Source organism: Netta rufina (genome assembly GCF_964035555.1).
Source record: "Netta rufina genome assembly, chromosome: 3".
In the NCBI taxonomy this organism is placed as follows: domain Eukaryota; kingdom Metazoa; phylum Chordata; class Aves; order Anseriformes; family Anatidae; genus Netta; species Netta rufina.
In genome coordinates this window covers 9684258-9698766 of record NC_140125.1, presented here as the reverse complement: position 1 = coordinate 9698766, position 14509 = coordinate 9684258, and the positions used below count along the sequence as shown (strand labels likewise).

The 14509-nt window shown below is 40.2% G+C and overlaps 2 protein-coding genes across 4 annotated transcripts in view; one reads left to right on the top strand and one right to left on the bottom strand.

The window, feature by feature from the left end:
* The window catches only part of ESF1 (ESF1 nucleolar pre-rRNA processing protein homolog), a 30967-nt gene extending 25857 nt beyond the window's left edge, over nucleotides 1-5110 (bottom strand). The window contains exons 1-5 of one of the 2 annotated variants that reach the window (XM_084285216.1): nucleotides 5029-5110; nucleotides 4060-4750; nucleotides 3011-3360; nucleotides 2068-2181; nucleotides 1342-1442 (exon numbers count right to left, since the gene is read on the bottom strand). In XM_084285216.1, coding sequence (XP_084141342.1) covers nucleotides 1342-1442; nucleotides 2068-2181; nucleotides 3011-3360; nucleotides 4060-4723 — 1229 coding nt within the window. In that variant the 5' untranslated portion in view covers nucleotides 4724-4750; nucleotides 5029-5110. The other variant, XM_084285217.1, reaches the window with a different exon arrangement.
* A 388-nt stretch (nucleotides 5111-5498) lies between these two features.
* NDUFAF5 (NADH:ubiquinone oxidoreductase complex assembly factor 5) lies at nucleotides 5499-11800 on the top strand. Of its 2 annotated transcripts, XM_084285287.1 has the most exons (10): nucleotides 5499-5533; nucleotides 5622-5685; nucleotides 7534-7581; nucleotides 7680-7783; nucleotides 8121-8160; nucleotides 9246-9443; nucleotides 9950-10010; nucleotides 11034-11117; nucleotides 11441-11523; nucleotides 11662-11800. In XM_084285287.1, exons 3-10 carry the CDS (start codon nucleotides 7564-7566, stop codon nucleotides 11746-11748), a joined length of 675 nt encoding a protein of 224 aa, XP_084141413.1. In that variant the 5' UTR covers nucleotides 5499-5533; nucleotides 5622-5685; nucleotides 7534-7563; the 3' UTR covers nucleotides 11749-11800. The 2 variants fall into 2 exon arrangements, with proteins under 2 accessions (XP_084141413.1, XP_084141414.1); XM_084285288.1 differs by lacking the exons at nucleotides 5499-5533; nucleotides 5622-5685; nucleotides 7534-7581; nucleotides 8121-8160 and having other exon boundaries at nucleotides 7757-7783.
* Nucleotides 11801-14509: the final 2709 nt, after the last annotated feature.

Sequence of the window (14509 nt, the reverse complement as noted above, 5' to 3'; positions counted from 1 at the left end):
CCTCCTACAGGCATCATGAGGTTAGCGTCTCTGCACAGGACACACAGGGTAGCATCTTTGCATGCCCCAAGTAGTACCATTTAATCTTTCCTGTCCAGGTGTCTGCACTTATTTAGCTGAGCTGGCACCTGAAATCCTGGCTCCTTGCAAGGCTGATGAAAACCATTTTCAAACAGAAGCAAAGTTACATGTTAAGAACATTAACTAAAACCACAAGACTGTAAGAGGACAGGATTTCAGATCCTCATGCTTGAGAGAGACAATATTGGAGTACTGAATAAGAGTGATATGGCTGAGAACAGGAATCAGGATACTAATGTTGGTAGCACAGGTGGTGCTGTCATCACAGAAGATGAATCAAAAGTTAAAAAGAGTAAAAGAGCGGCTTACAAGTAGATGAATTGGTGGAAAAATGGAGACAGATCACAGGGCTGAGGTCCTGGCCTGTGACTGTAAAGGGTATGTGCAGAGGTATCACAGAGGTGTCTGAGATATCTGGATTTCCATTCATTATATTTGAATATCTGGAGCCCACTGAGCAGTAAACCCAATATTTTACGGTGCACCTTGAAGCACAGGGTGAAGCTGACTTCAGCACACGCTTTAAGTTCATTATACAATTCCCTGATGCACCAGAGACTTTCCGCAAAGAAATTTACACTGTTTTAGAAGCATCCAAATTTTCCAAATATAGGGCAGTCCAGTGGGATATATTATACAAAACGGGCTCCACACAGGTTGCCAAACATCTGGAAAATCTGGAGAAATATTAAACCAAAACCTCTCCAGTTCCATACAGACAAGACTTTCAAGCAGAAAAGAGAGGAGCGGAACAAAACAAAAAGAGACATGCCTGAAGAAGCCTGGACAACGGTAGGCCTGATGAGCTCAGCCTAGTAAGCCATGGCTGCTGCAGGTGGCATGCAGGAAGTCTCAACCTGGGAATTCTTGGCCTAAGTTATGGTCCCTGTTGGTTACGCAGATAAAAGTTTTGACAGTAAACAAATGGAGTTTGTTGTATGAAAGGCAATTTGCTGAGAAAAACATCTTAAGCTCTCCACACATTCATTCCATTTATTACTGCAACAAGCTACGCAATAAAAATTTTCAAGTCACTTATCAATATGAAAATTTTCTCAAGTTTTATAATAATGCATCTATTCAACGCATTGACAGCGAACAAGAGTCAGGTCTAAAATCCTAAAATCTCTCTCAAAAAAAGGTGTAAAATAAATTTGTCCACAGGAGACTCCCACAAATGAAAATCTGCAAAAAGCAGCTGACCAGGCTTTTCACTAGGAATTAAGGCTTCTATCTCTCATTTGAAGACTAAGTTAATACCCGTCTTTTTCTGTGGTATTCTCTGGAAGATCTAATAGTTCTGCAGGTCCTTGTTGTTCTTCCTCTTTCAATCTCTCTTTTCCAAACTCTGAAGGATAAATCTACAAATACAACAGAAAAATAAATTTTAACTGCAGCAGCATAGCATATACCAATTAAGAAAACAATCTCACCAAGCCTTTTAGAGTTCACTGGTTTTAGCAGAAGAAAAATAAAGCCATCAATTCCACAGTTTAACACCCTCTTACTGTTAACTTACAGAAAAGACTGTGGAATAAACAGGTTTAAAAATGAGAATGCTTTCAGACAGATGAAGAACAGAAGCCCTGACAATGCGGCCCATTTCAAAAAGGATTGCAGTAATAACGCTTCTCAAAAAACTTCTGCTGGATGCAAATACTAAAAATGGAAAAATAGGACTTAACTATCAGAATTTAACCAGTTTATAACAACTCAAAATTGATGACCTCTGAAATAGCAACAGGGACTGTAAAACACTTGGAAACTGCCAGCTTTAAGATTGAGTTATCTACCCCATTGGTTAGTGAAAAACAGACTAGCCACAGAGATGTAGTCTACAGGACTTGGAGAATTCCACCACTGAGCTCAGCAAAATTGCACTTAGAGTTAATTTCTCTTTTGGTTCTTCCACGGAACTCTCTCTCTTTGCAGACTTCTCCCCCCTCTTTCCAGTAAAAGTCACCTCTTTTAGAAATCAGGTCTTACCTTAACATGAAGTATAGTTCCTCCTTTGGGTACAAAAGAATTAAATAAAGCCAGCAAATCCTTAGCCTTCAGCCTATCCCAATCCATGTTACAAACTGCCAGTCTGCTCGTAATCTGAATGGGAGAAAAAAAAAAAAAAAAAAAGGACAAAATTTGTAAGTTTAATTCCCGTCTGCTTTGTGGAATACACAATCCTCTAGCAACTTTCTTTAAAAAAAAAAAATAAATAAATAAAATTAAGTCAGCAACAAACTGCAGAAAACATAGAAGTAGTATTTTCCCCAAGGCTCAGTATCTCTTAAACTAGCAAAAGCCAGAAACAGCAATCAACAGAGCAGATAAAAAGACACAAATGGTTAACAAATGGTAAATCACCAACTGGTGCACTGGACTGCACCAACCACAAAATTAGGACTGCATTTGTAACATCAGCACTTAGGATTGAGTTATCATCACATGGTTAGTCACAACAGCAGTAAATATCAGTGCTACAAAATCACCACACTACTATGATTTCGTATACAATAATTGTGTTCAGTTTTAAAGTCCTGTTTCATTGTCTAGTAAGTTAACTTCGTCAAGCATGAATTAAAAAAAAAATCAAATTAGAAAAGTGGAAACAAATAAGTAATCAACGTCAGCAGTATTATTAAAACTCCAGAATTTCTTAAAAAGCTCAATTCCACTGTTCTTTCATTTGCAGATAACATTTTCATAGATAAGCCTCTGCTTAGATGCAGAGGAACACAGGAGAGAATGCCCAAGGTCTCTCATTCTCAGCCAATTTCATGATGGCTTGCATTTTGTAATGAGAAATGCTGAAAAAACACTATGAAAAATACTTTCACAAAGTTATATAGATGAGGATCCACAACCAACACATAACAACATACACCTTTGACGTAATCACATAGCAAATTTCCACATGCAGATGTAGTTTTACCTCCTCTCCACGAGGGGCATCTTTATCCAGCTCACCCCATGAATGCTCAATCTCAGGCTCCTTTGGAAATAGGTCATCTAAATCCCCTTCATCCTCCGAGCTTGTTTCAATGTTCCCTATACCTCTAGCTAGATCAGGCCCCATATCACTTTCATCGTCTTCTGAATCGCTATCTTCTTCGCCCGTTTCCCCATCGTCTTCTGACTCCTCATCCTCGCCTGTTTCCCCATCATCTTCTGACTCCTCTTCTTCTGTTTCTGCACACTCAGAGTTTTCTCTCTCAGAAGTTTCTTCCTCTAATTGGCTTTCACTGACATCACTTTCATCATAGGTGTCTCTGCGCACAGTCCCTAGAACATAAACAATACCTATTTTTATGCTTCAACTACATATGATCTTTTACAAAGAGGAAAAAACAAAGGTTTACTTAGTAAGGAGTTACAAAACCTCTTTTAGTACATAACACAAGAACAAGTTGTATCATGGAAGTACAAACAACAAATCATCAGTATTGCCTCTTCAGTTTGTCTAATTTATTGCTCTTCAGTCCTACAGCTGTATTAGCAAACTAATAAGAATATTGTTATTTTATTTTAATTATATACAAAATAAACAGATTAAAAGTTGGGTTTTAATAATGCAGGCTATACGCACAGAGATAGTATAAACAGTTGTTCAAGTCACCTGTTCTCTCTAATTCCCTCTTCTACTCATGGCTTATGCTGCTCTTCTTATGCTTTCACTTAACTGCTGATATTAAGTTCTCATGGCATCAGACCTTATATTCAACGTTCATTTTGGCAAATACACAAATGTACACACAACTATACGCTTTACTTTTCTAACTATCCTAACAAACTATTTCAGCTCCATCAAAGGAAAGGACAACATTGTCCACGATGTTACAGAAGGACACTCTGATTCTTCAGCAACCTGAGTCAGTTATTTTATGGCTGATATTGTGGGGAAAAAAATATTATATGGATAAAACAACTGCAACAACACACACATAAATATAGGTGAATGTACCTGTTACTTTAACAACTTACCCGATTCTTTTGTTTTTCCTCCTAGGGAATGATCCTTCCTAGGAGCTTTATCTGATTTAGCACTACTTGGCTGCAAAGGCTTTTGCTTGTTTTGAACCGAAACTAATCTTCCCCCTGATTCATTTATTCGCTTGTTTTCCCCGGGGGGCGAGAGGTCCTTGTTTCCCTGACACCGATCAATTTCCATTACACTTATCTTAGAGTCCTTTTTCAACTTGGTCCTCGATGCAACTTTCTGCCCCTCACTTTGATCATTCAGTTTTGACACTACTTCACCCGTTTGGTCAGCCCCTTGTTTGGTTAGCTTACTCTCTTTCTTAGGGTGACCATCAGCAAGTGGTTTTACACAATCTACTTCTTTCGGCTTAGCTTTTTTCTTCTTTTTCTTCTTCTCTGCGCATACTTCACTATCACCTTCTGAAAGTTCAGAGTCAGACTCTGACAGGGCATAAAACTTCTTCAGGTTCTCCACAGAGGTATAGTTAACAGGGCGCCCTCTTTTATCCACTGCACACTTGAGCTTGAACCTCTTGTCGTGGAACATTGATCGGAAGCGCTTGTCGATCTTGATTTTGCGATCTTTTTCTGGCATCTCCCAGAACCTGGGATCCCTGGTGACACGGCTGAACCGCTCATCGCTCAGGATTTCTTTTTGGGATGCCATTTTGGATGTCAATCAAGGCTTGGATAACTGGAATGCGAAAGAACAAGTATAATTGTAGATGCACAGCCGCAAAAAAGATAAAGAATAAAGTCAAGTTTGTAACCTCGACCTAAAACGCTTCCTTAAGCCATGCGCTCTCAAGCCCTGGACGCGGCGGTGCGAGAAGGACCCACAGCGAGCTCAGACCGCCCCCCGGACAACAGACCCTACCGCTACCCCACGCCCACCGCCCGGTAACGACCGTTAAAACCCGGAGAGGACCGTTACAGCCGTTAAACGGCCCGCACCGGCCGGCAGCACCTCACCTCAGCGCACCCCTCGCTGCCCCCACGGCTACGGCGGCCGCGGCGGCTCAGCCCGCTCGCAGCCAATGCCGCAAAATGGCGGCGGGGCGCATGCTCGGGGAGGGGCGGGGCGGGGGAGGAGGAGGAGGCGGGTGCGCGGCGCGCATCATGGCGGCGGCGGGCTCTCTGTGGCGGCTGGGGGTTGTGAGGTGGGGCGGGGGGTGCCGCCGGCTGTGGGTGCAGCCGGCCGCCGCTGCTGCCTCCTCCTCCTCCTTCTCCTCCTCCTCTCCCTCTGCTGCTACCCCTCCGGGCGTGCTGAGCCCCTTCGACCGGCGGCTGAAGCGGAAGCAGAAGAACTGGGCGGCGGTGCAGGCGCAGCGGGCGCAGTGCGAGTACCTGCGGGAGGAGGTGGGGATGGGAATGGGGATGGGGATCGTGGCACCGTGCCCCCGGAGGCGCTGACCCACAGCCGGCTGTCCCCACAGGTCGGCGGCAGGGTGGCCGACAGGCTGCTGGACATCCCCAGGTGGGTCTCGCTGCCCGGCGGCTGGGGGCGTGCTCGGAGCGGGGCTGCGGGGAGCGCGGCGTTAAAGCGTGTCCCGCCTGTCCCCCAGGACCTTCCCTCTCGCCTTGGACCTGGGCTCTGGAAGAGGTTACATAGCGCAGCATTTAACCAAGGTACTGGCGTGTCCTGCTTCAAAATGTCTAAAATAAGCGCGTGTTCACCCGTCTGTTTTCTATTAGGGCGCTGTTGTAAGATAAAATAACCCTCTGAATGCTAACGAGGAAATTCCTTTATTTATTACCTCGTACATGTATCTACAGTCCAAAGGTGTGCTTTTGACAGACTCTTAATCATAGAGGCATCCAGGTTGGAAAAGCCCTCTGAAATCAACTAGTGCAGCCTCTCCTGCAGAGAGATCTGGACAGATTGGAGAGCTGGGCGATCACCAACCACGTGAAGTTTAACAAGAGCAAGTGCCGGGTCCTGCACCTGGGACGGGGCAACCCTGGCCATACGTACAGACTGGGTGATGAAACAGGGGAGAGCAGCCCCACAGAGAGGGATCTGGGGGTTGTGGTTGACAGCAAGTTGAATATGAGCCAGCAGTGTGCCCTGGCAGCCAGGAGGGCCAACCGTGTCCTGGGGTGCATCAAGCATGGCATCGCTAGTAGGTCAAGGGAGGTGATTGTCCCGCTGTACTCTGCGCTGGTGCGGCCTCACCTCGAGTACTGTGTGCAGCTCTGGGCACCACAGTATAAAAAGGACATGAAACTGTTGGAGAGTGTCCAGAGGAGGGCAACCAGGATGGTGAAGGGCCCAGAGGGGAAGCCGTGTGAGGAGCGGCTGAGGGCACTGGGCCCGTTCAGCCTGGAGAAGAGGAGGCTGAGGGGGGACCTCATCGCGGCCTACAGCTTCCTCACGAGGGGCAGGGAGAGGCAGGTGACCTGTTCTCTGTAATCGCCAGTGATGGGACCCGCGGGAACGGTGTCAAGCTGAGGCAGGGGAAGTTTCGGCTGGACATCAGGAAGAGGCTCTTCCCTGAGAGGGTGGTTGCACCCTGGAACAGGCTCCCCAGGGAAGCAGTCACGGCACCAAGCCTGCCTGAATTTAAGAAGCAATGGAACTGTGCACTTAGCCACATGGTCTAAACTTTCGGGTAGACCTGTGCGGTGCCAGGAGTTGGACTTGATAATCCTTATGGGACCCTTCCAACTTGGGATATTCTATGTTTTAACCTAGTACTGACAAGTCCACCGCTAAACTATGCTACTGAGTTCCACATCTACACATTTCTTGAAGACCTCCAGGGATGGTGGCTCGACCGCTTCCCTAGGTAGCCTGTTCCAATGCCACACAACCCCTCCAGTAAGGAAATTTCTCCTACTATCTAACCCACGCCTCCCCCGGCGCAACTTGAGGCCGTTTCCCCTCACCTTACTTGATGCTTGGAAGAAGAGCCCAATCCCTACCTCGTTGCAAACACGTTTAAGGTAACTGTAAAGTACAATAAGGCTTCCCCTGAGCCTCCTTCTCTTCAGGCTAAACACCCCCAGCTCCCTCAGCCTCTCCTCATAAGACTTGCACTCTAGATTTTCAGATTAGACAAATAATAGTGCAAGGGAAGCTACTGTTGTGGAGTAGTTAACCTTCAGTCCTCAGCTGGTAGATGCATATTTTTCGGTTGGTCTTTGTTGCACACACTTTGAACAAGAACTATCAGTATGGAGATTTGTAAATGGAGAACAGTTTATCCTTCATAAACCATGCAATGTGTAAATGTACTTCACTGTCTGCTGTTCCGTGGTTTATATCTGACTGAACCTCAAGGTTGTTATTACTTCTACCTTGACTATTCTCCCATGCAGCAATCAGTAAGTATCTTGCTAGGGGAGAAAAATACCTTCAACTTTATGAAAAGTTTAATTGTTAGAAATTTCTTATACATGCAAGTGTTCAAAAATAACTATTGTCAATTTATAAAACAACTCAAATGGATGACAGAGTTTCTTATTTTATTTCAGGAAATTGTTGAAAAGCTTGTTCAAGTTGATATGGCAGAGAATGTTTTTGTAAGTGGCTTTCTGAGTGTTAATGTATTTAATTCCATAATGCCGAAAAGCAGAAGGAATACATTTCTGATGATGTTTTTATTATAACCCAACGTTAGAAAAATGCTGTAGAATCTGAAGTACCTACGATCAACGTTGTAGCTGATGAGGAATTCCTTCCTTTCAAAGAAGATACATTTGATCTTGTTGTTAGCAGCTTGAGGTATGTGTTAATCGTTTATTGACACCTTTTTTTTTTTTTTTTTTTTTTTTTTTTTTAGATGAAGATGTAAGTTGTGCTGTATGAAATGTGTTTGCATGGTCAATGTGACCATACAGTATGAAAACGTGGTGACCTGATGGTTCTTAACATTTATTTCCCTCAAGGCACACATACCTTCTCTTTTTTTGATTTTTCTCTACATTTTTAGCCAGTGTTTCCAAACTTCTGCAGCTTAAAAACTTGTTTGTTGATTTGACTTTTGAAACATACTTAGCATATACATTATTTTGCCTTTCCCCAAACTTTATTTATTCTGCAATTCTTTCTGGTATTTCAGTTTACACTGGGTGAATGACCTTCCTAAGGCTTTTAGAGAGGTAAGAAACTGGTTTTTAGTGCAACTATTTTCAAATAAAAAACAACACTTACCGTTACTTCCATTCAGAGCTCTATATATTTCTTGTTCTTTAAAAAAAAAAAAAAAAAGCACATGAATAGCTCATTAGTTGGGTATTTTTTGGAGTATTTCTGGCAGTTTGAGGAGTACCAGTTGATACTTCTATTAATTTATTGTCTCAAAGCAATTTAGGACAAATAACTACAAAACAACACATTTGTATAATATTTTATAGTTTTAACAGCTGAGATCATGGTAACTAACGTAAACTAAGTCAGTGTTACTGATTTCATTGTCAGTCGCACTTAATAGCTTTCTAAATGTTTTCTAAATCAAACTAGTCCAAACCTGGTTTATGGAATTTGTGTTCAATATTTGCCTCAGCTATCTTTTTGAATTACAACTCTAACCAGATAAAAGCTTTCTGATTCTTATGTGAAGCAAATATTTGTAGGAAAAACCACAAACGTTATTGAAAAAACTCTGATTTTGGGGTTACCTAAGCTCCTTTTTGCAGATGAATTTATTTTTTTTTTAAATCTCCTGGCTTTGGCACAGGAGTGAAGAACATCTTTTCCAGTTTGGCGTTTTTTCCTTTATTTCAAACATACCATATCCTATCACATGTTCATACAAATAGGAGTACCCTATTATGGAATAGTAAAAATAAGAATTATAATGCCCACAGTATTTGTTTTAAATAAATAATAATAAACCAAGCTTGGAAAGAAATACATTATTTTATCTGGAAATTTGAAAAATTGAAAATCTGAAATAGTGTATTTTGTGTTTCCTAGTTGTGAATGTAATTTCCAGTGATTCTCTTTCTGAAGAACAAATAGTCTCTTCTGAGAACAGATCATATATCTTGCAATGTTACCAAAAGCTTTGGTGGTGCAACTTGCCTAGTGGAATAGTCAATAATAAAAATCTGTTAAAGATACTACAATGATGACTTCTAAGTTCATAAAAAAAAAAAAAAAAAAAAAAAAAAAGCTAAGAATGTCTTAGTTGCGCAATATTAATAAAAATAAAAGAAATAATATAATTTTTCTTCTGTTGTAGATTCACCAAGTTCTTAAGCCAGATGGAGTATTTATTGGTTCGATGTTTGGGGGAGACACTCTCTATGAACTTCGCTGCTCTTTGCAGCTAGCAGAATTAGAGAGAGAAGGGGGTTTTTCTCCTCATGTATCACCGTTCACTGCTGTATCAGATTTAGGACATCTCCTGTCAAGAACTGGCTTTAACACTCTGACTGTGGTAATTATTAAAAAAATAAATAAAAATCAGAACAACGTGGAACATCAGAACTGGTGTATAAGAAATGCTACTTCCAAGAGTACATTACTAACGTGGTACTTCCTTATTTCTGCATGTAGTGCACTTTGTTAAGTAAGTTTCTGAAATAGCCTGAACTAAATCTGTTCTTGGCTGTACTGTGATTTTTAAAACCCACAGAAAAGTATCTTTGGCTAGTGGCCCAGTAGAATTTGCATGGTCGTTGTAGAGAGATGTGTCGCAGAATGTTAGACCTACTTGAAAAAACACTCTTGCTGTTTCTTCTAAAAAGAGAAAATAATGGCACTTCAATTAAAACTTGATTGCATTTGAGCTACTAGACAAAGTTCTTCAGCAGTGTTGAGGGAGTATATTTTTCTGAGACATACATGGTTCTGCTTGAACAGAAGTAGCAGGCTTTGAAAGTTGACATAGTGCTTTGTTTTTAAGTTGATATGCTCTACAATTAAGATTCTGAATTATTTCAGGATACTGATGAAATTCAAGTAAACTACCCAGGGTTGTTTGAGATAATGGAAGACTTGCAAGGCAAGTATATACTTTGGAAATATAAACATTTTCTGTATCAGCAATACCAATGCAAAAGAGTTTCAGCATGTTTATTAACTTCAAATAAAATGTACTGTAATAGTGAAAGCATTACTTTTTTTTCCTGTGAGTCAGAAACGTAAGCCCATCAGCAGACTTTTTTTGGGAAGCAAAAGTAAAAAATTTGTACTTGTGGCCTTCTGTAAATTTTCTGTTGCTCTTTTTCTCTTGTTCTTTGTAAGCCTCCTCAGTGTAATCTGCTGAAAAGCCCTGAGAGGAAGACAGAAGCATATATCCAACATAATGACTTTTAATGACTTTTTTTTTTCCCTGTGAGCCTGCCTAAGTAACAGGATGTTCAGGACACCGCTTTGGAGTGAGAATAGACCCTCACACTAGATTATGAGGAAAATACACACAAAAAAGTGGTGCTTAACAATTGAGTTGGTGTTCATTTGTCATGAATTGCAAAGTAGTTGTTGGTATGCAGTCAGTAGTTACTCATGGAGCAATTCAGGGCATCTTCTTATTTCAGGTCATCTGCTGTTGTGTAGAGTCAATACCTTAATGAAAATAGAACTTTAATTCCCTGCAGAAGCATTCAGATACAGTAAGTGATTAAGGAGAATTATCTAAGATTAGGTTTATGATTATTTCTTATTAAAAATCTTCTGGGGGTATTTAGTTTTGATGATAAAAATACGAGTTGTGTCTGAACAAACACTTCGTACTTGGTGGGTAAAAAAAAATATTAGAAAATCTAAATGCTTGAACACTCTGGCTGGAAGGTAATAATCTGAAATCATTCCTAGCAATACAAACAGTAAATTGCAAAGCATGGGCATTAAGAGGCTTGGATCTGTACAGGTAAGAAACTTCACTGCTGTAGGTTGTACTCTTACAGTGAGATTCAGAGGATTCTGTACTTACTCTGGGGTAATAAAAACCTGCCATTAGTGCATGACACTTAACTCATGATATATGCTGTATCTTCTTTTCCTTAAAGCTGAAACATATTTTTAGGTATGGGAGAGAGTAATTGCTCTTGGAACAGAAAACCTCTGCTTCACAGGGATACGATGCTGGCAGCTGCAGCAATATACCGAGGTAAGTATTTAATAGGTGAGTTCACCTGAAATGACTTTTAGAATGTATTTTCCATGTCTTTTCTCCGACCTCTATGTAAAATAAAACCATTTTGGAATAGAAAAAAATACTATTTTAGTACAGGTATTTTTAACCTTAATTATAATGACAGGATCTGAACTATATTGATACACCAGTAAGGGATATTTTTATTGTCCCAAATCTTTCACTGAGGGTCACTATGATGAATATGTCACACTTGGTTCTGATGTTTTGGGAACTGATTGTTTCTTAAAACTGATGTTCTGTACACCTTCCCATTTTCTCCCTTCCTGTTCTGGCAGAAATGTATGGAAATAGCGATGGCACAGTACCTGCAACATTTCAGATCTTCTACATGATTGGCTGGAAATTCCATGAATCACAGGTAATGTGAAGCCAAACAATTTTCTCTTTGAAGGTACATTTTGAAATGGCTGGTATTTTAAAGGGTTTTTGTGAAATAACTTTTTTTTGTTTGTTTTAAAAAAGCACTGATTTTTTTTCTCTTGTTTTTCATTCTTAGGCAAAACCTGCCCAGAGAGGTTCTGCAACAGTTTCACTTGGAGATCTGGCAAAAATAGATGGACTTCTTACGAGAGAAAAAAAATAGTTCTTCATGAGAAATAAAGTTGTTTTGAAGTTCCTATAAAACTTCTCAGTGTGTTTAGTCTCCACTTGTACTTAAAGACATTTTGAAATGATAGCAATCTGCAGGCAGCAGGGGATTTTTTAGTGCCTATGCTACAACATCAGCTGTGTAAAATAGCATTCATTTTTTTTTTCTAGATAAATATTTGAGTAGTATTCTAAGTGCTCAGTTTGATTAAATGACTGTTCTGAGATGTAATGTCTCTTCGAGTATTTCAATAGCAAAGACTGCTCCTGGTATGAGTTGCAAGTCTGAAGTGTACATCACCCTGCATTGCTTTCAAATTATTCCTAAAGGATGGTGGATCATAAAGAATAATAATATTTGGCGACAAATGTATATATGAGGCATACTATAAAATATGTTATCACCAAATACGCAGACCTAACCTAACATGTTTTTTTTGTGGGCTGGAATGGAAATTAAGACTTCAAAGTTACTGTCAGTATCGTTTGAAATTTGAATGTTTGACTTGCGTAAAAGAAAGTAATTGAGTAAGTGCTGTACTGTAAAAATATCTTCAGTTGCTACCTTTCACCTGTGTCACGCACATTCAATTACTTCTCTCTCCACTTGCAAAGACAGAAATAATTGTTTCTGAAATAAGTGGGAGAGCTTAGCTATGAAGAAGGCTGTATGTTTAATTCTAGCTTGAGCAGAACGTATCCTGATTAGACTAAGTTTACTGAAAGGAGTAGCTAACAGAAAAGTCAACTAGCACACACGTGGACTTGCACGCTTCAAACCAATTAGCTTACCATTGGCATTCTCTGGAGTTTTTTTTGTTTTGTTTTTGTTGTTGTTGTTTTTGAGCTGCAAGGTATTTCTACACATACATATCACAGCATTTGACAAATTAGAGGTGGCAGTTTATCTAAATATTAGTTTAAAATCACATTTGCCTGTTATTTTCTGCTTTTCTACCTTTAGAGACTGAAACGCATGAAGTATAGTTTTTCCGCCTTTAGCTGTTGCATGGGACTATGACTTTTCCCATAAGTATCTATTAGCAAAAATTGATCTTAATTATGAATATGGCCCATTAACCTGAGTTGTTTAGAAACAATAGCTCACCCAATGATTTCACTTGATTATAATATTGCTAGAGAACAGTAGAATGGAAAAGCATGACAAGTATATAATCAAGCATATTGTTCAAGCAGTTTTATCATTGTATGTAGTAGGTGTACCAACACTGGTGTAAAATAAAGCTTCTCTAGGCCTGCTGTAATAAGATTATCCAGCAGGTGGAGTGTGACAGAATGTGGCACAGTCCAAATACGCAAGGTAGGCAGAAGCCTTAATATTCTGTCAATGATTTTTGAGTTATGATTCAAAACTAATGCAGATATTAAAGTTACCACCTACTGCTTAACCAGTATTCAATTTTCCAAATTGCAGAAATGCTGTTTAGAAACTATTAATGCGGTATTCAGCTGGCTAGAAGACTAATTTAAGAGCCTACTGTGGGGGCTTATTTTATCTGAGTAAGAAATGGGCAGAGAAAGTACAAACCACCCTGATAAGGAGGGAAAGAATCATCCATTAGTTCTGACAAGCCTAATCCATAATTTTTCAAGGGGAAGGAGCTCATCTTCCATTTTTGTTAGAAAACAGTAATGCTCCTGGGCAAATGGAGATGGATGGGAAATGGTTTTATAACCTTTATTGCCCTTAAAATACAGACTAAAATCTAAAGGAAGAACTTGTCACACCAACAGCTTCTGGTTCTCCTAGAGTCTTTCAGTGGCCTTAATACAAGATACTGCCTCAGTTTACAAGTCCCGTTTTAAATAAAGTTCACTTATTTCAAGGGGAACTCACAAGGTTCCTAAATGTAGGCTTCTATGGAGCTGTGTCAAATGACTGCAACTTTATGCATTTTTGCTTCAGCAGGTTAATTTCCAGTCACTTCAGCTGGTGGCTGTGACTCAGATCTGTTAAGGGAATGAGGAGGTGGAATGTGCTGGGTAAATGTTAATTGGAGATGTGCTCCTACTGTGCCTGTGTGAAGCACTCAGGAAGAGAGGGAAGGATTTCCAGTTCTTTGATTCCGTGTTCCAGGGGTGGAATATGTAAACAGCAAAGTAGGTATGAATGTGATTTGGTAATGGGAGAAGGTATCTTCTGGATAGAGAGAAATGGAAGGAAACTATTCTTAGCAGTTCTTTAGCAGTTGGAAGAACACAGTGTAAGTACTTCGTTGACTTGGAAAAGGGCTCGGAATAGAAGAAGTGGTGAGTAATAGAGAAATTACTTGGAGCAATGTTAATTGGGAATTAGGGAGCATGACAGGTAAGGTGTTTGTTTCCCTGACTGATGATGTTTGATAAACAACCTTTTGTGTGTTGGACGAAGAAAACTTTGAAATGCATTGCCATGCTATATGAAGGTCATGAATGTTCAGGTTTTCACTCTGCGCTAGGTTTTTTATTTCTTGAGTTTTTTTTCAAGTGGTATATTAGGGAAATAACAAGTCAGTGGCCCACGGAAGTTGAAGAGAGCCTGAGGATTGACCACCTAGTGTATTGGCATATGAGGTAATCTGTAATGCTTGCTCCAGCTGAGCAAAATTCAATGGAAAAAATGGTCAGAGAGCAGCATGGATGCCACTTCCCAACTTTAAATAACAATGCAGAACAGGTTGTGGCTTTCATGTAAAATAAGATGAGAATGCCTGTGTTAAGTTGGGAATAAACATTTGCATAATGTTACCAGCAGT

What these genes read in the sequence shown, in the direction of transcription:
- NDUFAF5 (XM_084285287.1), top strand. An exon ending in TTCCTAAGGCTTTTAGAGAG is followed by an intron (nt 8,161 to 9,245) that starts GTAAGAAACTGG and finishes CTTCTGTTGTAG; the next exon opens with ATTCACCAAGTTCTTAAGCC. An exon ending in GGAAATTCCATGAATCACAG is followed by an intron (nt 11,524 to 11,661) that starts GTAATGTGAAGC and finishes TTTCATTCTTAG; the next exon opens with GCAAAACCTGCCCAGAGAGG.